Below are 22023 nucleotides of genomic sequence, written 5' to 3'. Positions count from 1 at the left end.
AAGTGTCAAAAGAAGGCAGACACACCTTCTGGGTCACCTTCCCCAGCCAGCCAGGGGAGCAAGGCTCCCTGTGTTCATCCCACCCGTTTCTCTGACCCTCCTCTCCAAGATGAACCTCAGCCAACCCTGCAGCTTTTCCACATCAGTAATAAGATTCCTTTTATGGTCTTGTGAAAAGCGAGGGGCTCCAGACTGATCCTCCAGGCGGGTGTAACCACCTGCAGGCCCCTTCCCCCTACCTCCAAACACACGGACAAGGGCAAGGGCGGTCAGTTGTCACAGTCAACTTGGGCCCAGCCAGATTAAAAAGCGGCCAACCTCTTTAGCTTAAAGTTCTCCCTAAAGGGGATTAACAAACAAGATAAACACTCTGTAAAAATGAGATCCCACAACAGACTCAGTCCTCCATTCTCAGAGAATTCCACAAACCACACGTTTTTATAAGCCCATTTTAATGGCATGTTCTGATAAATGTCTCATCCCACCCAGACAGAGGGCACTTTATAACGCCAGCCCCAGTCAACGTGGGCCTTGAGAGGCACCCCGAGCTTCTCATATACTCCAAGGCCGACTCTCTCTCCTCCCTTCTCACAGTTGAGATTGCAGCCCTAGCCCGCGATAGGAGGCAGCAGAGTTCGCCCCATCAGAGCACGTGGCGAAGAGTATTCCCTAGGGCACCAACCTCCCCCTCTCACCACCCGCCCGCCCAGCACAGGCCGGGCCAAGCCCCAGTCCTGGTACTGAGTCACGCCTCCTGGACGGCAGGAGCGGGGCAGAGGGCACCAACATTTTCCCCTTTCCTCCCCTTCTGCAATCACACTCATCTTCCTTCCACCCATTTCGAGACGTTGCCAGGGCCTCGCTGCAGGATCGGCCAGCGGGGGCCGGGCCTCGAGCGGCTCCGCAGTCGTGGGTCTGTGCACTTGCACCCGCAGGGGCTGCCTCGCTCGGGCCGCCCCTTCCAGGCCTCGGCACGCCCCCCGACGCTCGCGGGGCCCGCGCGCCCACCGGACGAGGGCGCACCCCCGCCCTTCCCGGGGAAGTTTGCAAACACAGCTGTTCCAGAGCCCGGGAACCGCTGTTTGTGAGGCCACAAGGGCTACGCCGCGCGGGGGCGAGGGCAGGAAGGGGCCGACAGGGGGCGGGTGGCTCCCGTGCCCACAGCTCTGGGGAAAGCCCGGCCGCCCCCCGGCGGCGGCCGCTCCCCGGCCTTACACTCAGCCCAGAGCGCGCCCCCGCACGCACCGAAATCTCCCGGGGAGCAGCGGGAAGTGGGCTCCCCACACCCTCCAGGAAGGACACACCCGCCCTCCCGGCTGCTCACGGGAAACGCGAGGGTGCCAATTTGGACGGCGTTCGGAGGCCAGAACTGTGCCGAGCCGCCTTCCCCGGCGCATCAGGTTTAATAAGGCTGAGCAAAGACCATCTATAATGACCTCCTGGCTCGGGCGGTTACTCTCGGGCCTTCACGTTGTAAGTTTCAACCGGCCTTCCTAGGAGCCTTGCCCCACCATCCGCTCTGGGGTCCCACTTTCGTGCGCTTAGCAAAAAGCACTGGGGCTGGGGCCTGCCGAGATCTAGCTACAGAGCCTCGGCTCCCTAACCCCGCCACCACAGAGCCATCTCGGGTTAGCTCCGAGCTTCCAGCCAAGGCCCTTTAAATCCCTCTCCTCTCGCAAGAGAAAGCAGAGCTCGGCCCACGGGTGCAAACCACGGCCCGGCAGCCCCCCGGCCGTCACTCACCGGCCAGGCAAAACTGAAAGGTAGCACGATGCGGTTGCGTTCGTTGCCGCGACTGGCCTTGAGGTTGAAGGTGTTGCCCCCGATGACAGGCGTGGACCCTGAGCCAAAGCTGCAGGGCCCCCCGGCCGTGACGCGCGACTGATACTCCTTGAGGCACACTTTGAAGTACGTGTCACACTCGTCGCGGGAGCACTTGCGGTCCCCCGGGTTCCGGGCGCCGCCGCAGCAGTTCCCGTTTTGCAGCTCCCCGTTCACGTTCTGCATGGAAAGGATCTCCAGCTCGAACTGGCCGGAGGCCCCGCACACCTGCCGGCGAGAGAGGGAGGGAGGGAGGTCAGCGCAGGGGAAAGTTGTTTTCTTCGGGGGTGGAAGTGGCGACTCCGTCCGCGCCCGCCCCGACGAGCCCTTGGCGCCAAGTGAAAATAATTTTACAAAACTGGGTGCAAGGACTCAACGTGATTCCCGGGCTTGAGAGGCTAGAGTGGGAGCAAACCGATACGACTGCCCCCCCCCACCCCAGGAGCAAGAGCGGGGCGAACGCGCGCTCTGCCCAGCCTGGAGGGTACATTTAGGAGCCAGGGGGCTCCCCCAGCCCAAGTGCAGCTTCTTGGGCGCAGGGGCCGGGGCGGGAGCCGGCGTCCCAGGGCTACCGAGCCCTCTCCAGACGCTCAACCGCAGGCGTCCGGGGCGCCGCGAGGGAAAGAAGAGGACGGGTCGGGAGAGGGGCCCGGCGGGCTGTTACCTTGGCTCGCAGGGCGCAGAGCAGGGCGAGCAGGAGGCTCAGGGGGCGCCCGGGCCGGCCGCGCGTCCGTGGGGACCGCATCGCTGCACCGCGCGCCGCGGGCACTCGGGACGCCGCCGCCACCGCCGCTGCTGCTCGCGCTGGTGCTGCCGCTGGTGCTGCCGCCGGTGCTGCCGTCGCCGCTGGCCCTGCGGCCGCCGCGTCCCGGCTCTAATATACTCCGCCGATTGGAGCATGCACGACTGGAAAACAACACCACTTTTCAAAAGCCCTTTCAAGAGCGGCCCGTTCCAGAAGGCAAAGAGCCCGGCCTCCTTTTATTATTCTGATCGCTTCTTTGAGGCGCTCCCCCTCCTCTTCCACCTCCCGGCTTTCTTTCCTTCTCTCGAGCTCCCCTTCTTTTATTATTATGATTATGCGCAGCCTTTTATTCCTTTTCAGATCAGCTGCTTAGAGAGGAGGGAGGGAGGGGAGGAAAAAAAAAAAACAACCCGAGCCCAGCTCGCGGGCCGGTCGCAGGTAACACAATGACGCGTGCCCGCCCGGCTCTCGGAGAGGGACTCAGAGAGCCCGTCTGGGAGCCGCGGCCGGGGCTAGCCACCTCTACCCAGCGCGCCTGGCAGGCGCATGCGCGCTTATTAATATTCATGAGGGGCGTGTCCACCATAGGCACGCCCCTTCCCTCCCCTTGGATGGGGTGGGGGAGTACAGGGAGGAACTTGGAAGGGGCAGGGGGCTCAGGGGGGCTCAGCGACGCGCAGGGATGCGTAGACGTCTGGGGGCCCAGCGCAGACCCCCGCCCTCTGGCGCTTTGGGCCAGGCGGGAGGCGGGTAGGGGGTAGGGCGCGGGGAGGAACGAGAGGTCTCCGTTGCTCTGGGACGCGCTAAGCCACTTAGACGCCCGGGGCCCCCAGCGCGGACCGCCCCCTCGGGCACCTCGGGCCGGGCGCCTCTGGCCGCCCGTCGGGGACCCAGGTGTAGGCCCCGCGGCGCTGCCTGAGCAGTCGGAGCGGGGCAGCTTCCGCCTTCCGAGCCGCCTGCGTCAGCTGCGGCTTTCTCCCCGGGAGGAGGGCCTGCCCGCCGGGAGCCGGGCCGGCTTCCCGCGAGCAAGCTAGCGAGCGAGAGAGTCGCCCAGAGCGCGCGGCTGGCGGCGGCGGCGAGGCTGGCGCGCTGGCCGCCGTCTGCTCGCCCCGCGGAGGCGACCTGGGCAGGCGCTGCTGGGAACTTTGAAAAACTTTCCCGGAGCCAGGCTGGCCGCAGATTCGAGGGGAAGCCTCGGCCGCGCCCTACCCTCTTCCAAACCCGAGTCTGCGGAGCCTCGGAGGGCTCCCAGCTTCCTTTCCAAACCGCGCCGGGGCAGAGGAGGGGAAGCCGGGGGCAGAGGGCGGCTGGCACGAGGGGCGGGTGGGGGGAGGCCCTGCGCAGGCTTTGCAAGAGGCAGGCAGAGATGCAGATGGGCTGGGGCTCGCACCCTCCCCGTCCCGCTGCCCAGGCCGCAGTGCCGGGATTGCACCTGTAGGCGGCCTCTGAGCAGCTCTGGGTGGCCGGAGACTAGCCTGGAAGACTGTCTCACCGCCGTCGCCCGGCAGCAGAACTTGGCTTCTCTGGGGTGGTAGTGGAAACCGATGCTATTTTCTACCTTGAGGCGAGCCTCGCAATTAACAGCGACACTCTAGGTCACAACCAAGGTCGAAGGAAACCTGCGGGCTGGCAGACGCCTCTGCCAACCCCTCTGCGAGAGGACCTAATGCTGTGTTGGAGGAGATCTCTTGAGGGAAAAGAGTGATTTCCCCTGAAAGGTGGACAAAGTTTTGGCCCCTATATTGGGTACGTCCTGAGGAAAAGCGGCCGGATCGTGGCTCAAACCCTCCGAAACTGTGGGGCATGATGGGCTGCAAGGATGAAAGGAAAATATTTTCCAACATACTGAGTTATGAGAAAATAAAACGGTGGCTAATTTGTGGTTATTTATTTACTGCATTTAATGCGTGGATCAACATGGACAATGTTTTCAGTACTAGATCTCATCATAGGGAATAAAAGAAAGCAGCTAACTGACCTCTTGACATTGGTTCAAAGTCACCAAGGATGGTTTAGGAATTTTGGCATTTTAACAGCCTAAGAAAGGCACCTTCTCTCTTTGTTGTTATTTATTTATTTATTGACCATTCCACGTGGCTTGCAGGATCTTAGTACCCCGACCAGGGATTGATCCCCGGTGACCGCAGTGAAAGCACCAAGGCCTAACCGCTGGGCTGCCAGGGAATTCCCAGAAAGGCACCTTCTTAATGGTGATGTGTCCCATCTTGATGATCATTGATGAGAGAATTAGTCCATATTTTGGAAAGGACATATCTAAGATCAGAACCATAAGCAGTAGCAATCTGGGTGTTTTGTCTTAATGTACCCCAGTACCCACTCTTCCCAATTATACTAAATGCAAGACATCCAGTTGTCATATGTAATCCCATCTAGACTTTTCTCACCAATGTTTCCATACAAACCAATCTCCCCTACCTCCTATCTGCCCCTTCTCACCTCTACCCCCAATTTTTCCCTAATTAGGGTACTAAGGAATGGTTTAAACGCAAAATGCTGGTACTGGAAAAAAAAAAAATTCACAAAGGGCTGGTAAATTCTTCAAATGTGCACTCCTTGGAGTTCCCCATATTTGAACCTGTTTTGATTCTGTGCCCCTGTGTCCTGTTCCCCACACACCCCTCAGAAAGGAGCCAGGCCATTAGCTGAAGAGTTTAGATCCAGCCACCTGACAACTCAAGAGAGCTACCTGAGATGGCAGATGCCTCCAGGTAGGGATTTGGTGTGCATGTAAACCGCAGTCAGCTCCAGGCCAGAGGTGAGTTTAGCCCCATTGAATAATAAGAGAACATAGATTTCTGAGGTATGGAAACTATCTGATTAACCCTAACCGAAATGTCAAATCACTAATAAACATGAAATTCTCATGCCAAAGAGCATGGTGCCCCTCACCCTTCCTGAGCTTGGGAACCTACTTTTGGAGAAGACAGTTGTGGGCTAGAGGGGATTCTTTGGAGAATTTTCAGTTGAGACTCTTGCAACTAGCTGGTACTCCCCCAAAAAGCCAGTCACGTTTCCCACAACACATCAAGTGGACGCTCTACCCTCTACTTCCTCCCAGCCAGTTCTCAGCCTCCCTCCCTGGAGAATGGGGAACTGCTGCAGAAAAAATTCAAATGTGCAGACTCCTCCTTGGCCACTTTGCATCCTGCCTTTGGGTGTAGCCTATAGTAAGTGACCATTCCAGAAAAATGTTCCTGTGAAAACTGCTACGTTTAGCCATCACACTTAACACCTGCAAGAAGGGCAGAGGCTGGTGGCCAGTTCCTGTCTAGCCTGTCTCATGTGTTCAAATTGTACGTGTCTTTGGGTATCTTCCTTCTTTAATTTTAAAAAGATGATGCCTCATTTTTCTTTTTCTACAAAACTTGCCCTACCTTTGCTGAATCATCCACACACAGCAGTGCTGAGCCCACCCCCCCAACCAAGGCATAATAAAAAACATTCAACTATACTAACTGTATTTAAATACATTTAGTTGACTTAAATCTCTGGTTAATAAAATCTGTGATAAAAATCAACAAATCAATATTTATTGAGAACTTTGTGACATGCAACAACATGGATGATCTCAAAAATATCATGCTGAGTGAAAGAGGCCAGACACCAAAGACTACATCCTGTCTGAATCCATTTCTATGAAGTTCTAGAACAGGCAAAACTAATCTATGGTCAAAAAAATATCGAGGGCTTCCCTGGTGGCGCAGTGGTTGAGAGTCCGCCTGCCGATGCAGGGGACGCGGGTTCGTGCCCCGGTCCGGGAAGATCCCACGTGCCGCGGAGAAAAAAAAAAAAAAAAAAAAAAAAAAAAAAAAAAAAAATATCGAAAGACTGATTGCTTGGGGAGATGGGAGGGTGGAGAAGAGCTGGGATGGGCTTGAGGCCTCTTCTTGGGGGTGGATAAGGTTCTGTCTCTTGATAAGGCTTTGGGCTACACAGGTGTCTGCCCTTGTCAGAATTCATTAAACAGCACACTTAAGATTGGTGCATTTCATTGCATGTTCAAAAGAGAAAAAAATGTAATACTTGAGTTAGTAGTTACATGAGTGCTGAAGTATTCAGAGGGAAGAGAAATGATATTTTCAACTTGGAAATGCATAAAAAATTAGAGGGACTGATGGATGGATAAAGGATGGCTGGATCAATAGGTATATGCAGAAGCAAAATAGTAAAGTGTTAGTGATAGGATCTAGGTGGTGGGCATACTGGTGTTCATGTAAAATTCTTTCAAACTTCTCTATGTTTAAAATTTTTCACCATAAAATGTTGAGGAAAATAGTTATTGATGTGCCAGGTATTGTGTAGCGTGCCAATAATATAGTGGATAACACAAAATAATGGGCTTAATAAAGTAGAGGGCATGCTTGTAAGGGATGATGATAGTTTAGATTGTAGTAGTGAACCCAAGAAAGGTAGTTCCATTCCCCCACAACTTTTCTCCCTAATTTCTTTCTTCTTTCCAATAAGTAAGAGAGAAAGGTCCAAATATAGAGAAGGGACATGTAAAATATTCTTCAATATCTTCCTTTTTCTTTGAGGATGAAGTTAGTGCAATTTCACGAGCCCTCTTCCACGGAAAAGCAGATGTGATAGCTTTCTGTCCCTTTCCAGCAGGACCAAAGGACTTTTTTTCTTATTTATTTATTTTTTATACAGCAGGTTCTTATTAGTTACCTATTTTATACGTGTTAGTGTATATATATATCCAAAGGACACTTCTGTGTCCTACAATCTCTCTACCATATTACTATGTGAGAAAATGTAAGCCTCTGTAAACTGTCTAGCCAACTCCCCAGAGAAGCTCAGCATCTGAATATACAGCCACCTCCGTGGATTATTCTTATTCTTCCACATCACAAGACGTCATGAAAAAGAAAAAACAAGAACCACCTATGGGCAACAGATTAGACATTAAAAAATCAGGCTAAAGTTACAGCTCCCACAGCCACCATAACCAGACCACAGGTTTATACGTCCAAGTATGAATTGAGTAGATCCAACCATTTTTTTCAAAGCTTCATTTTACATACAAAAGAGATGTGAATTAATTTTCTTTGGAAACTAGAACTATGAATTTCTTGCATCTTCAACAGTAATTTTGTATGAGCTTCGTTTTAAACATTGTTCTGGTCTTGCCTTGAGTTCAGGTATTTATAATTTTGACTGTCTTGCCCCAACCCTGTTTCACAGTTATTACCTGGAAATCTATCAGGACAAATAGAGTTACATGTCCATGTCCCCTTTAACAAGCCAATCACAGAAAGTCACAAAAAACCCAAGATGCAAAATCCAGGAACTGTGGGACTAATTTCCTCATTTCACTGCTTGAATTAAAACCAAAGATTTTTTAAATGACCTTTCATAGTTTTATATAGTTTTATAGTTTCATAATTTACTGGGGAGAAAAGAGTACTTATAAAATGTTCTCTCTTCTTACAGTGGAGAGTCTTCTCTGAAAATAAAAATTTTGGGTGTAAATTCCTGTTAAATTGGCATTCTCAAACAACTGTAAATGATTCATCTACCCTCCTTTTTGTGGTGATGACGTAGTGAGTTTTCTGTTCTATGAATGACACCTGAATGACTTGACCCACAGATACTCTGGGATCATATTTTTGAAACCAAATTGGCCCATTTGTACAGTTGACTGATCTAAATGAAACTAACAATTTTCTATAATTTGAAAGTGTGACTGAACTCTTACAAACCTTTTCATCTCCTAAAAGGCTCTGGAAATTACACTTCCAGAAGGAGGTAGCATTTGGAAAGTACCACAATACAATTCACTCTTGAGCAACGTTTCATCTTGTTTGCACTCAGCTTTCCAAACCTGTGCAAACCCAAATCTGCCTCCAGATCTCAAAAAAAGAAAAAAAAAAAATCAAAGTAGTTGTTGAAACTCAAGAAAAGGAGAGCTAAATATATCCAGTTATCTGAGAAAATTTCAAAACATACATAAGTGTGAGAGTCAAAGACAGGTGATTACCCTGCCAACAGCACGAAAGCCACAGGGCTTCTAATCCCAGTATTTCATGTTCGGGTTAATGGTTCTCAATAAATTACAAGATTGTGTCTGTGTTTGACATTTTTGTTCTCAAGCCAGTGATTTCTTTCCTGATGGCTTTCTCGAAATTAGAAGTTTTACTAAGGACATAAAATGTGGATGATTGCAATGCTTAAGCTTTTTTTTTTTTATGTGGAAGGTAAACAGTTGTTGTTTTTCATATTGTTTTTATGCCAAGAGCAGTCAACGATGGCTAAAGAAACATTAGCTTGAGCACAGAAACACTGGCACAAGGACTACCTATAAATTTCTAAATCCTTAGATACTGATCATGACATAGGTTACTGATAGACAGATTTTCATAAGCATCATTCAGAAACGATTTCAGAACCTATCAAAGATGATTTTTTCTTTTGGAAATAAAACTAGGACATAGAAAACTTCAAATGATTATAAAGGTGAAAGTTTAATTACCAAAAGATTCATCCAGTGAAGTGGTAAGTTTTTTCAAAGGCAGGTAAAAGCTAGGGAAGCCAATTACATTATTTTAGGATAATTTGGCAGTAATTCATGTGCAGAGGAGGTGGGGATTTTAATAGACCACACCTGCGACATGCCTAATTCTATAATCAGGCTACTAAGAAGGGTAGGGCCACAGTATGAGGCTGAATTACTAGAAATGCAGGGGGTTAGCGATCATGGAGAAATCATAGCCTCAGCATATTCTGCACTAGCATTAACACGACTGAAGGGTTCTGACCAGCTCTGGGCACCATCTTTTAAAAACTGCGGTAAAATACACATAACCTAAAATTTGCCATCTTAAACATTTTTAAGTGTACAGTTCAAAGGTGTTAATTACCTTCACATTGTTGTGAAACCAATCTTCAGAACATTTTCCTCTTCTCAAACTGAAACTCTGTACCCATTAAAAAATTCCCCATTTCTCCCCTCCCCCAGCCCCTGTCAATCACCACTCTACTTTCGGTCCATAAATTTGACTACTCTAGGTACTTCATGTAAGTGGAATCATACAGCATTTGTCTTTTTGTGACTGTCTTATTTCATTTAGCATAATGTCCTCAAGGTTCATCCGTGTTGTAGCATGTGTCCGAATTCCCTTCTTTGTAAGGCTGAATAATGGCCCATTGTATGTGTATGCTACATTTTATTTATCCATTCATCCACTGATGGACACTTGGGTCATTTTGGCTATTGTGAATGATGCTGCTATGAACATGGGTCTACAAATATCTCTTCAAGACCCTGCTTTCAAATCTGTTGGGTGTATGCTGGGAACCATTTTAAGAGGTATATTGACCAATTGGGTCATACCCAGAAGGTGGTGAAAGGCCAAAAAATGCAGATCTTTAACAGAGCAATTGAAAGACTGGCGGTGTGTGTGTGGGTGTCTAGTTGTAAAAGAGGGAATAGGAGGCATAGCAGCTGTCTGCAAAATTGGAAAGGCTGACTTGAGTCAGAGGGAGCAGACCTGGGATGCTGCAAATGGCAGAGTCAGCTTAGTGGGTGGAGGTCACAAGGAAGTTGGTTTTGACTTAGCAGAAAGACAGACTTTGTTTCCATGAAAGCTATTCCACAATGTAACAAGCTGTCTTGGAAGTAGTGAGTCCCTACTATTGAAGGTAATTAAACAGAGGCTGCTGGGACCACTTGTCAGCAGCAGGAGAGAGGGGGATTCCCCATCCTGGGTGCGACATTGAACTAGGTGGTTTCCTAGGAACCTCATCTCTAGGAGGCAATGACAAAATAAACAGGTAGTGTGGGAATTCAGGTCTCTACCTGAGAATCTAGCAGCCGGTTTTTGATACCAGATTGGGGATCAGCAGAGACTGGTGTGCAGGGGTGAGAACGGCGTGGACCCATCTGCTTTCCTGAACTGACTTTTTGAGACTCAATCACACCCATATTTACATAATGGCTGCAGCAAATAAGTCAACTGTGTCACAGAGTTGATCATCTTAGCCCTGGCCCGTGACTGTACTCTCTCCCTTGCTACTCGGAAAGCCGTCGGAGGCCAGCAGCATCGGCTTCACCTGGGAGTTTGAGAGAAAGTCGAACTCTCAGGCCCCTGCCCCAGACCTTCCGAATCAGCATCTGCAATTTCACAAGATCCCCAGGTAATTCGTCTGCACATTAAGGTCTAACCCACACTGAAACCGAAAGTCTACACATTAGTTAAGCAGAAGTTACCTGATGTTCTTTCCACTGAATGGTGGCAATACTGCATCATTGGGTGGAAGTGTTGGTTAGTCAAATCTACATTTTGGTGGACCCATCATGAGCTCAGAGTCATAATGGGAATTTCACTTATTTAACCAAGTATGTATACAATAGCCTAGTCTTAAAAAAAGACTTCAGGTGACTTTCAGGTAAAATATATAATAGTATCAGGACCTGATAATAAATATCAGGACCAAGGAAAATGGAGCTGAAGGTAGGAGACCAAGATCGGGAAGGAAAAATAATAAATGAAGACAGGTGGGTCAAGCACAACTACCTGAGTCGAGCTGAGAATTGGATGATGAGCTTGCCAACAGCCAAAGTGATCAAGAAAACAGAGGCAGCTACAAGATTAACCTCAGAGTGCCAACAAGCTGGTCCCTCAGATGGAGCAAAGCTTTTCCTGGCATTTTGTGATGAAAGATATCCCCATAGGTGGAAGTGTATGATTATGAATATCTAGGGGGCTTGGGTCTTGCATTTATGGATCTCTGAAAAATTAGACTGTTTCTCAGAACGAAGCACCTGAAAACTGAGGGCCTGACACCAAAGCACTGCTCAGAGAAAGTGGTATGGGGGTGGGGCCAGGGAGGAAGATGACATGGTTCCAAGTGTACGTCTTTCTGAGAGTTTTGCTTAATCCAAAGATGATCCCCAACTATATAGTGCGGTGGCTTTTTGGTTTGTATTTGTTTTTTCATAGCTGCTCAGCAACGATTATTGAATCACCGAATAAACTCTCATGTGTGGAAATGATTACAGATTAAATTCCTAGCAATTTAATTGTTCTTGTTCAAAAAAATGTTCACAAAACGCCCTGCCCAAAGATTGACCCAATGTAGGCTCTAACAACACAGCTTTCTGAGATCTCTGATCTTCCAGTTTACATGGCTGTAATTACCCAGGTCAGTAGCACGGTGGATTTCTTTTTTTTTTTTTCAGTGGAGTTCTCCTCTCATGTAAATGTGCTGATTTTGATGAACTCAGTAAACTTTTTCTGGGAAGTAAAACTAATGGGATATAAGCACCTTTTTTTGTGAAGGACGCTACTTATAAAAAGCCTTTTTTTAAAAAAAAGTAGTGAAATAAGCCATTCAGCTTTCTCAAAAATGTAAGTTTTATGAGAAGAAATGATATGACTAATCTTCTATCAAAAGATACTAGACTTCATGTTTTTTAAATATCTTGATTTCCTCCACCTGTCCCCACCCTGGATCTCCACTCCGCAGATAATAGTAATAAGGTTATAAGCTTAGACCCAGGGAGTTTAAATTTACTTCTCTAACGCATGTGTGGGGAATCTAGAAAAATGGTACAGATGAACCTACCTGAAGGGCAGGAATAGTGGCAGATGTAAAGAACGGACGTGTGGACATGGGGTGGGGAGAGGGTGGTGGGATGAATTGGGAGATTGGGATTGACATATATTCACTACCATGTATAAAATTGATAGCTAGTGGGAACCTGGTGTATAGCGCAGGGAGCTCAGCCTGGTGCTCTGTGATGACCTAGATGGGTAGGATGCGGGGGGGGGGTGGGGTGGGCGTGGGAGGGAGACTCAAGAGGGAGGGGATATATGTATACATATAGTTGATTCACTTTGTTGTACAGCAGAAACTAACACAACATTGTAAAGCAACTATACACCAATAAAAAGAAAAAAACTTTACCTCTCAAGCTTTCTTCGTCTAGCCTTTCCTGCTCTCAAAATTGCATTTATACTTCGCCTGGCACAAATCTAACATTATATATTATGTCCAGTTCTGTTTTTCTTTTTTGAAATCCTCTTCGTATTAGCCCACAATTAAAGCAGTACTCTTTAGTAGCGACATGAGAATAAACTGGACATCAAAATCACACGAGTAACACCTAGAGTAAGGTGGTCATACAAACAATCCAGTATATTCTTATGCAAACATTTGATATATATTCATTAAAATAAAGACTTTATGTAGACCTGTTTAACAAAGGTGTTGCAATTAGAAAATTACTCAATTACCTCTAAGATACTTTTTTAAATTACAAATTAACCTATGAGTGGTGAATTGCAAAAAATCGCCCCAACGATTTACCACCACCCCCTGTCCCAGCCTCATATCTCTACCCCTTTGGGATGTGAGTTTGCAGTCCTTCCTACCTTGTGGATCTGTATTGGCCTCATGACTTGCAGCCCATTTCCCCACCTTGTGGATCTGTATTGGCCTCATGATTTGCTGTGGCCACGAATCAGTGCAGAAGTGATGGTGGGCCAGCTCGGAGCCCAGGCCCAGAGAACTTGCTTCCCTCTTGCTTCAAGACTCTGCCATGGTCATGGGACAAGCTGGGCTAACCAGCAGGAGGATGAGACATTATGGGCGGGAAAACTGAGTGGTCCCAACCAAGTCTTCCTTGACCAGTCTCATTGGACCCGCCAGTTGACTCCAGACACACCAGGAAGCCCAACCGACCTCAGCCGAATTGGCCCAGATCAGCAGAACCTCCCAGCCGACTCACAGACTTGTGAGAAGTAACAACTGCTTCCTTTAAGTCAACTTGTTTGGAGCCGGTTTGTTATACAGCACTATTGTGGCGGTAGATGATAAACTGGCCTCCATGGGTGAAATTTTTGAAAAATTTTTATTCAGTTTATTTAAACTAAAAAAAACCCAAAACAGTTCACCCATTTCTTACCTCCACCACACTCCTCCTCTTGCGATCACCAGTCTGTTCTCTGTATCTAAGAGCCTTTTTTTTTAAGATTCCATATATAAGAGAGATTATGTGGTATTTGTCTTTGTCTGATTTATTTCACTTAGCATAATACCCTTGATGTCCACCCATGTTGCCATAAATGGCAAGATTTTATTCTTTTTTTATGGCTGAATAATATTCCATTATATATATATATTTATACACACACACACACACACACACACACACACACACACATATATATCACTGTTTCTTTAGCCATTCATCCATCCATGGACACTTAGGTTGTTTTCATATCTTAGCTGTTGTAAATAATGCTGCAGTGATCCTGGAGGGTGCAAACATCTTTTTGAATTAGTGTTTTTGTTTTCTTTGGACAAATACCCAGAAATGGAATTGCTGGATCATACAGCAGTTCTATTTTTAGTTTTTTGAGGAACCTCCACACTGTTTTTCATAGTGGCTGCACCAATTTACATTCTCACCAACAGTGCACGTGTCCCCTTTTCTCCATATCCTTGTTGACACTTGTTATTTCTTTCTGATGTCTCTGATTAATAGCCACTCTAATAGGTGTGAGGTGATATCTCATTGCAGTTTTGATTTGCATTTCCCTGATGATTAATGAGCACGTTTTCATGTACCTGTTTGCCTTCTGTATGTGTTCTTTGGAAAAATGTCTATTCAGAGCTTCAGACCATTTTTTAATTGGATTTTTTTTTTTTTTTTTTAGCGATTGAGTTGTCTTGAGCTCTTTTGGGTATTAGCCCCTTATCAAATATATGATTTGCAATTATTTTCTCCCATTCAGTAGGTTATCCTTTCATTTTATTGATGGTTTCCCTTGCTGTGCAGAGGCTTTTTAGTTTGATATAGTCTCACTTGTTTATTTTTGCTTTTGTTGCCATGGATGAAATTTTAAAGAAAACAAACAGAAAAATTGCTTGCAAGCATGCAATGAGTGGTAATTGCCACTAGTAAACTTTTGTGAGCTAAGCATAGCCTGGGGTAACCAACCTTAACTCAGCAGCCTCTACTTCAGAAAGCAAGCTGAAATGTGAGCTCAAGTGGCATTTATTGTACAAATAATCTTGCATCAGCTCAAGTTATCTCAAAAAATAAATTATTTTCAGGCTCCCCTAAAAAAGTCATGACAGAGACTCTTGTAACATCCTTTGCTTAACCTAGTCGTTGAATTGACCTATGTCCTTCATCCCTTCTTTAATAAATACTGACAGTAACCCACAGCATGGAGAATTCTGGCAGCTAATAGACTTAAGTTCTGTTCCAAAGAGGGGTAGGATGTTATATTTTCCAACAGTCAGTTTGGATGAGTTCCCAAAACTGTATATGCCAGTTGTTATTGTAATTACATCATTTAATTCGCTATTACATAAACCGATGAAATATGAGTGCTGAAAGAAAGATGTTGCTTCTAGTCAAACTAAATTGAATATAGCTTGATGAGAATAAATGTGAATAGCTAAAAATAAATTCTTGGTGAGTGAATATGAGCAAGACAACTTTAAAAGGGAGTGGGAATCCTTGAGCATCTTGTTAAAAGGCAGATCCTTATTCATCGGTCTGGGGCAGGCCTGAGAGTCTGCATTACTCTTGAGAGCCCAGGTAATGCCGATGCTGCTGGCTCCAGAATGCACTTAGAGGAGCAATGCTCTCAATGCCATTGGCATCAGCACAAAGCCTGAGATGTCCCTTGGCGGGAAGCAGAGGTCCTGAATGGTCTTTTAATTGTGTCATCCACACAATACAATTTGCCTTTCATTTTGTCAATGAAGAATTTGAAGGGGAACCAAAGGGGGGAGCTGTATTAAAAGAATGAGTCCAAGGAGGGATGCCGAGGCCACACATTCTTCATGAGAGAAAGGAGGGAGAGCTGAGGGGAAGCAATTGGGACCATCAGAGTAAGAAAACCCACCGCTGTATGCTAAAGTGATCGCCTCCAGGGAGCAACCAGGGATACAGTCACCTGGTCATCGACTGCGGGAACATGTGATGGGAATCTAGAACAGTCACTGGTGACCACCGACAGGAAGAGGGAGGGTGAGATTATAGTGAAAGCTGCGACAAGGGCTGAGAGTTTTAAAACCTCTCTCTTTTTTTTTTTATAATTACCTTCCCTAGTCTATAGTTTTTACTTTTTGTTATGTATAAAAAACAACTAGGGCTTCCCTGGTGGCACAGTGGTTGAGAATCTGCCTGCTAATGCAGGGGACACGGGTTCGAGCCCTGGTCTGGGAGGATCCCACATGCCGCGGAGCAACTAGGCCCGTGAGCCACAACTACTGAGCCTGCGCGTCTGGAGCCTGTGCTCTGCAACAAGAGAGGCCGCGATAGTGAGAGGCCTGCGCACCGTGATGAAGAGTGGCCCCCGCTTGCCACAACTAGACAAACCCCTCGCACAGAAACGAAGACCCAACACAGCCCAAAATAAATAAATTAATTAATAAACTCCTACCCCCAACATCTTCAAAAAAAAAGAAAACCACAGCTTTAAAAAACAAAACAAAACAAAACAAGAAACTAAAAACATGCATGGTTTGTAAGGAAATGACAAATTTCAGAAAATTCAGAATCTGAATACACTCTATACCTAGCTTCTAGATAAAGACACAGAAAATCGCCAGACACTCAGAGGCCCCCTGGTCCCATTCTAGTGACTCCCCTCAAGGTTTACTATTGTTCTGGTAGCTAACAAAAAGATCACTTCACCTGTTATTGTATTTTTTTTTAATTTTTTAATTTAATTTTATTTATTTTTTTATACAGCAGGTTCTTATTAGTCATCAGTTTTATCCACATCAGTGTATACATGTCAATCCCAGTCGCCCAATTCAGCACACCACCACCACCACTCCCCCGCCACTTTCCCCCCTTGGTGTCCATACATTTGTTCTCTACATCTGTGTCTCAACGTCTGCCCTGCAAACCGGTTCATCTGTACCATTTTTCTAGGTTCCACATACATGCATTAATATACGACATTTGTTTTTCTCTTTCTGACTTACTTCACTCTGTATGACAGTCTCTAGAACCTCTCTTCACATCTTTCATGACGGAGCTGTTACTGATTTATTTTCTTTACTTACATATAGTAACGTTCACTCTTTTTCCTGCACACAGTAGTGTAATCACCATTACAATCAAGATGCAGATATTCCCTTAGCTCCCACATCCCCTCGTTCTGCCACTTTGTATTCAGCCCCCTCTCCCAAGCCCTATAGCTTTCTCTTTTCTAGAATGTTACATAGATGGAGCCACACAGCAGGCAACCTTTTGAGTTTGGCTTCTTTCACTTAATATAATGCACTTGGGATTCATCCATGTTAATGCATGTGCCAACAGTTGGATCCTTTTTTATTGCTGAGTGATGCTCCATTGCAGGGATGTACTGCAATGTGTTTATCTATCCCCTGCTGAGAGATCTTTGAGTTGTTTTGGTTCCTGGCATTTATGAAGACAGCTGCTATAAAGATTTGAGGGCAAGTTTTGGTGTCAACCTGTTTTCATTTGTCTTAGGTAAATACCTAAGAGTGGGATTGCTGGGTTCCATGGTAAGTGTATGTTTGTAAGAAACTGCAAACTATTTTCCACAGTGGTGGCACCGTTTCTGCACTGCCCCAGCAATAGCTGTGTGATCTTTCTGAGCTGTATGCCAGGCACTGCCCCCAGTCCCTCGACACACGCAGTATAGACAGCCTTCACATCGGGATCTCAGGCAGGGAAGTGCCAGGAGCACGAGCCACCAGGGAGGAGGCTGAGGTCAGAGGCTCTGGGAAAGCCAGGGAGGCTGGGCTCACCTTCCCCAGCCCCTCCCAGCTTCTAGACCCGCCTGTTGAAGCTCTCTTTGAGGGAGGCTTTGAGCCCACCTCTTTCCCCAGCAAGTGTGCAGCCCCTCAAACACCACTCTCCTGGGTCAGGCTTTGTCGCCAGACAATGTGACTGTGAAAAGAAGCCCTTCTCCTTCCCCCAAAAGGAGGCTAAGAAAGGCCCTCAGATCAATCCTCAGCAGATCCATGGAGTCACAAAGCTCCAGCAAATCCTTTATTCTCCCCTTGGAGCAGCTGCCGCAGCAGCTCCGCCCTGCAGCTCGGGGCCCCAGTAGAAACCTGAAAGCTATTCATATCATTTAATCCCGTTGAAAAGCCTCTTCGCTCTTTCACTGAGGTGCGGTCGGCCGAGGTAAACCTGGGCTTAATTCATATGTTGGAAGGGAGATGAAAGGTGTCACATGATTTGATATCCTATCCAGGAGGCTGACTCTCCCCTAATCTAGAAGCCTCCAGTCATAACCCCGGTTTGAGAGTAAAATAAGGTCTTCAAGGAAAAGTACCATCTGGACTTTCTTTTACTGTGCACTCACTTCAGAAAAGAGCAAAATTGCAGAGGCAAAGTAAAAATGGTTTGAGGGGATTTGAGTAGCCTTTCACCTATAGCTCATTCACGTTAAGGATCTACCATTTTTTTTACACTTTATCCTAACCATGGTGAAAAAAACCTTTTAAGACCATTTTATCCATGGCCAATCACAGCCATGTATCTTGGGTCTCTCTCCTGCACCAAGAAGTGTGAGATCTTAGAGCCAAGTTCTTTAATTTTAAGAAATTTGGTCCTAAGATACTGATACATCCAGAATGATCAACAAACCTACTCTTTTCATTCTAGAACACCCATTCATACTTATCAGTAGTAACAGGCTCCCAGATCTTCTCTGGTCTTTCCAGGCTGGGAGAAGACTCCTCATAAGAGTTCCATAGTTCATACAGTTACAGAGAAAGGAAAATAACATAGGAAATTATATTCGTATTTCAAAGAATAAATTCCTTCTGGTTTGTTTTGGGACCCGAGTAGGATCTGGAGAATAAGTGATCCCAGGTGGCTCATTTAGGGTGACTTCTCTATGAAGAAAATTATTATAAGACCTCCGTGAAAAAACTCAGTCTCCTGGCAGGTGACATTTATTAAGCTTCCACTGTATGTAGCATGGTGCAGGAGGCATACTGGAGAAACACAGGTGTAAGGGCCATCCTGGAGAGTTTTGTCATCATAAGGTACTTGAGAAATATTAGGACAGTAGCAGGAAGATGAAGCCTGTAGTCAGTGTTCCTGATCTTTGTTACACATTAGAATCACCTGGGGAATTTTGAAAAGTATCCATGCCTGGGTCCCACCCCCAGAGACCTTGGTTTAATTGGTGTAGGTTGCAGCCTGGGCACTGAGACTGTTTAAATCTTCCGATGTGTAGCTGAGGTTGAAACGTGGTTCTGGACAAACTATCTACTAAGCGGGCAAATGAACGAATGACATAACCAGAGCCTTCTCTACCACGGAGGGACCATCAGATGTGTGTCCCATGGTGCAATGGGCCAGGAAAACTAGGTGAGAGGAAGCTTTAGGACGCATAACAGCTGGGATCTGCAGTGGTGGTGAGAGAGAATCTGAGAAAATGCCACATTGACACTTAAATGGGGAATGGGACTGAATAACGGAGGACTCCAAAAGCGTGGGAGAGCCCATAGAAGAATGTTTCTGGTGGATCGTGTTTTGCAAGTTCAACTTACTTTCACATGTATTTTCTCTTATGCCTCTAGAGGCAATAAAGCATAAAGAATCAAAGATAGACTTGGGGTAGAATCCCAGCTCTGCTATTGATTAGCTCTGTCATCTTGGGCAAGTGAAGCCTCAGTTTCCCCAGGGGTAGAGTGGAAATAATTATAGTAGCTTTCTCACAGTGTGGTTGGGAAAATGAAAGAATGTATGTAAAATGCTTAGCTCAATGCTTGGCACAGGTTAAGCTCCCCATGTGTTTTAGCTGCAGTTACAATTATCATCACACACGGGGTGTGGGGACCAAAGGTCAACGTCAATCAAGAGGTAGAGGGGAATGAGAAATAGTGAAGTTTTTCTGATTGAGTGGAGTAAGAACTAAAAAATATTAAAAGTTCCGGAAACTAAGCCTAGTAGAGTTCTTTAAGAAAGACATCATGATGGGTATGTTTGAGCTCCGAGAAACTTCTCTCTGAGGAAGTCTGTTTGCTTGGCACTTTCAGAGGAAGTGACGTAGAATGTAACCAGGCCGGGAGGCAGGAGATGATGTAATAATTGCTCCATGAAGAACTTCTTGGGTTGGTTTGAGTTGAAACTGAAGGGACTGGAGTAGCAGAGACACGAACCTTTGGATGGAGCTCGATTCTCCATGAGAGCATAGCAGAGTGGGTGGGGGGCTCAGCCATGGTTAGTGACAGTGAGCACATCCTGGGGTTGAGTGGACGCACCTGGGGAAGGACAGCGAGCTGAGCGCGCGCGCGTGTGTGCGTGTGCGTGTGCGTGTGCGTGTGCATGTGTGTGTGTGTGTGAAGTCAAGATAGGCTCAGCGTGAGGCCGGTAAAGAGCCCACTCTCACGTGAGAGGGTTTGTTTAGGTATCTGGCCTTGAACCTGCACTTCCTTTGCATTACCACCGGAAAAATGAGAAGGCTGTCAGGCAGGGTCCAGTGTTCCACTAAAGACCAAAATTAATGCATTCCTGTTGGATGGATGGCATCATCCTAAGGACCCGCTGGCGATTCCAAAGGGGGCCTGGCGGCCCACTCTCTTCTCCCTGCCCCCCTGCCACGCCCTTGCTGCATTTATAAAGTCCTGCAGGGCTGACCTCTCCGACAGCTGCCAAAATGCTCCCGAAGACCTCCCAGGAGGGGTGCTTCTCACAGTTAAATGTACAGAAGAATCGCTTTGAAAATTTGTCAGACAGATTCGTTCCCCTCTCCCACTGCAATGCGGATTCAGCACGGTTGGTGTGGGCCCTGAGAATCTGCTTTTTAACAAGCTTCCAGATGCTGTTGCTGCTGGTCTGAGGTCCACACTCTGTGCAACCTGCCCCAGCCGCTCTCAGGATTTCTGAGTGTGTGCCTTTGCTAACGTCCAAGGGGAGGGGTTGAACTTTAGTAAATTCTCTAGGGGCTGTGGGTTGGAATTCTGGCCTCACATGGGGCTTCTCAGTGGAAGTTTATTAATAGGACTCAAATGTTGGTCCTTCTGGAGGCGATGTTGTGGAAACCACAGTGTGTGATGTCAAGGTTCTTCCAAGGAGAGCCACGATTTCTTATTGGGTCCCGTCTTAGCACGTGAGATATGAAGGCATAAGATGAGGATGAGAAGTTTTATAAAATTTTGTAAATTTAGAGTCTGTATGCCAATGACACATATATGTTTTTTGCATCTGGGGGATTGTCGAGAGGAAGACAGGCTTCTTCTCTTCACAAACTTTTTGACCATCTCGTCCACTCTGCTGAGCTTCCTTTGTAGCTTGTATCTCAAAACCAAAACTTTCCACAGGAGATCCTCGTGTTTCTCCTGGATCTGCCAGGATGAAATCCTCAGTTCAGTTTGACCCCATCCCGCTCTCTTTCTGGACCTCACAAACAACACTTATAATGTGAATAGAATGTCTTTTTTAAGGAGCAAAGTCTAATCTCAATGTTCTGTTTAAAAAAAAGCTCTCTGGGTTAACAAATAGTCGTAGTTTCTTCAATCATGTGGACTTCTCAGGTTTGGTACCCAAAGGGGGATGTAAGTTTCTGCTGCTTCTCGGAGACTCAAAGGTTCCTCTACAGATGGCCAAGCTGAGAAATCAGAACAGCCCAGAGTTTGGTATGAACAAGTTCATCTTAATTCCTGTTTGGGGTTTGTCACTGCTTGAATAGCTGAGAAAGCTCAGTGTGGAGTCATTTTACTTAACCAGTCCTATTTTGTAGACTTACCACCTGTCCCAAGGTGGCCTAAATGGAGTGAGGCCCAGTGTCCCCGCAAAAAGACGTGGTTCTTAGGCAACAACTGGAGTTTATTTTGATCTCTGTCTTTGGAAGCCAGAAACTGTTCATGTGTAACTTTAAAGAAAACTGTGATTTTTTTTTTTTTTTTTTTCCTAGAGCAAAGCTGCAATTTAAAGGCAGGATTCTATTAAAAACAGACAAATAATTCCCATTCCTTCCTTGTCCTGCCTATTGTTTTCCTAAGTTTGTTTGGATTCCCAGATTGAATCCTGCTGGCTAACCCTCCAAAGAGAGGGTCCCGGCCACTGCCATCCTGTGAGGTGACTGTCTCATAAGCTCCTTGGGGAACACATCCTGTTTCCCCATCAAAGAGGCATTTGGAGGATGTGGGAGAATGTCTCCTGTATTCCCCGTTCAGACAGCCTTTATTTCCTCCCTGTGTTTTGTCTATAAACTGCTTCAGTCTTCCGAAGAACTGTCCCTGGGAAGAAATATTGGTCGAGAGCCAATATCATTTATAAGTCATAAGTAGTTAGCTATGGGATTGGTTGCCCTGCCCCCCAAAAGTAATCCCCCTCCATCAACCCCCAGACAGACACATCAAAGACAATTATCTGATGCTCACATGGTGCCTTTAGATGTATTTGCTGATGATGCCCTACATGTGCCACATCCTTCCACGCTCCGGAAGTCATCCCGAATCAAGTGACTGTG

The 22023-nt window shown here is 46.6% G+C and overlaps 1 protein-coding gene across 1 annotated transcript in view; it reads right to left on the bottom strand.

Moving 5' to 3' along the window:
- JAG1 (jagged canonical Notch ligand 1) overlaps nucleotides 1-3064 on the bottom strand; it is a 36516-nt gene extending 33452 nt beyond the window's left edge. Inside the window, exons 1-2 of the mRNA XM_007450205.1 lie at nucleotides 2486-3064; nucleotides 1744-2049 (exon numbers count right to left, since the gene is read on the bottom strand). Of these exons, the coding sequence (XP_007450267.1) occupies nucleotides 1744-2049; nucleotides 2486-2566 (387 nt within the window). The 5' untranslated portion in view covers nucleotides 2567-3064. The remainder of the gene's footprint in view (nucleotides 1-1743; nucleotides 2050-2485) is intronic.
- Nucleotides 3065-22023: the final 18959 nt, after the last annotated feature.

Source organism: Lipotes vexillifer, unplaced genomic scaffold (assembly GCF_000442215.2).
Source record: "Lipotes vexillifer unplaced genomic scaffold, Lipotes_vexillifer_v1.1 scaffold137, whole genome shotgun sequence".
Lineage (NCBI taxonomy): Eukaryota > Metazoa > Chordata > Mammalia > Artiodactyla > Lipotidae > Lipotes > Lipotes vexillifer.
This window is presented reverse-complemented; position numbering and strand designations above follow the sequence as displayed.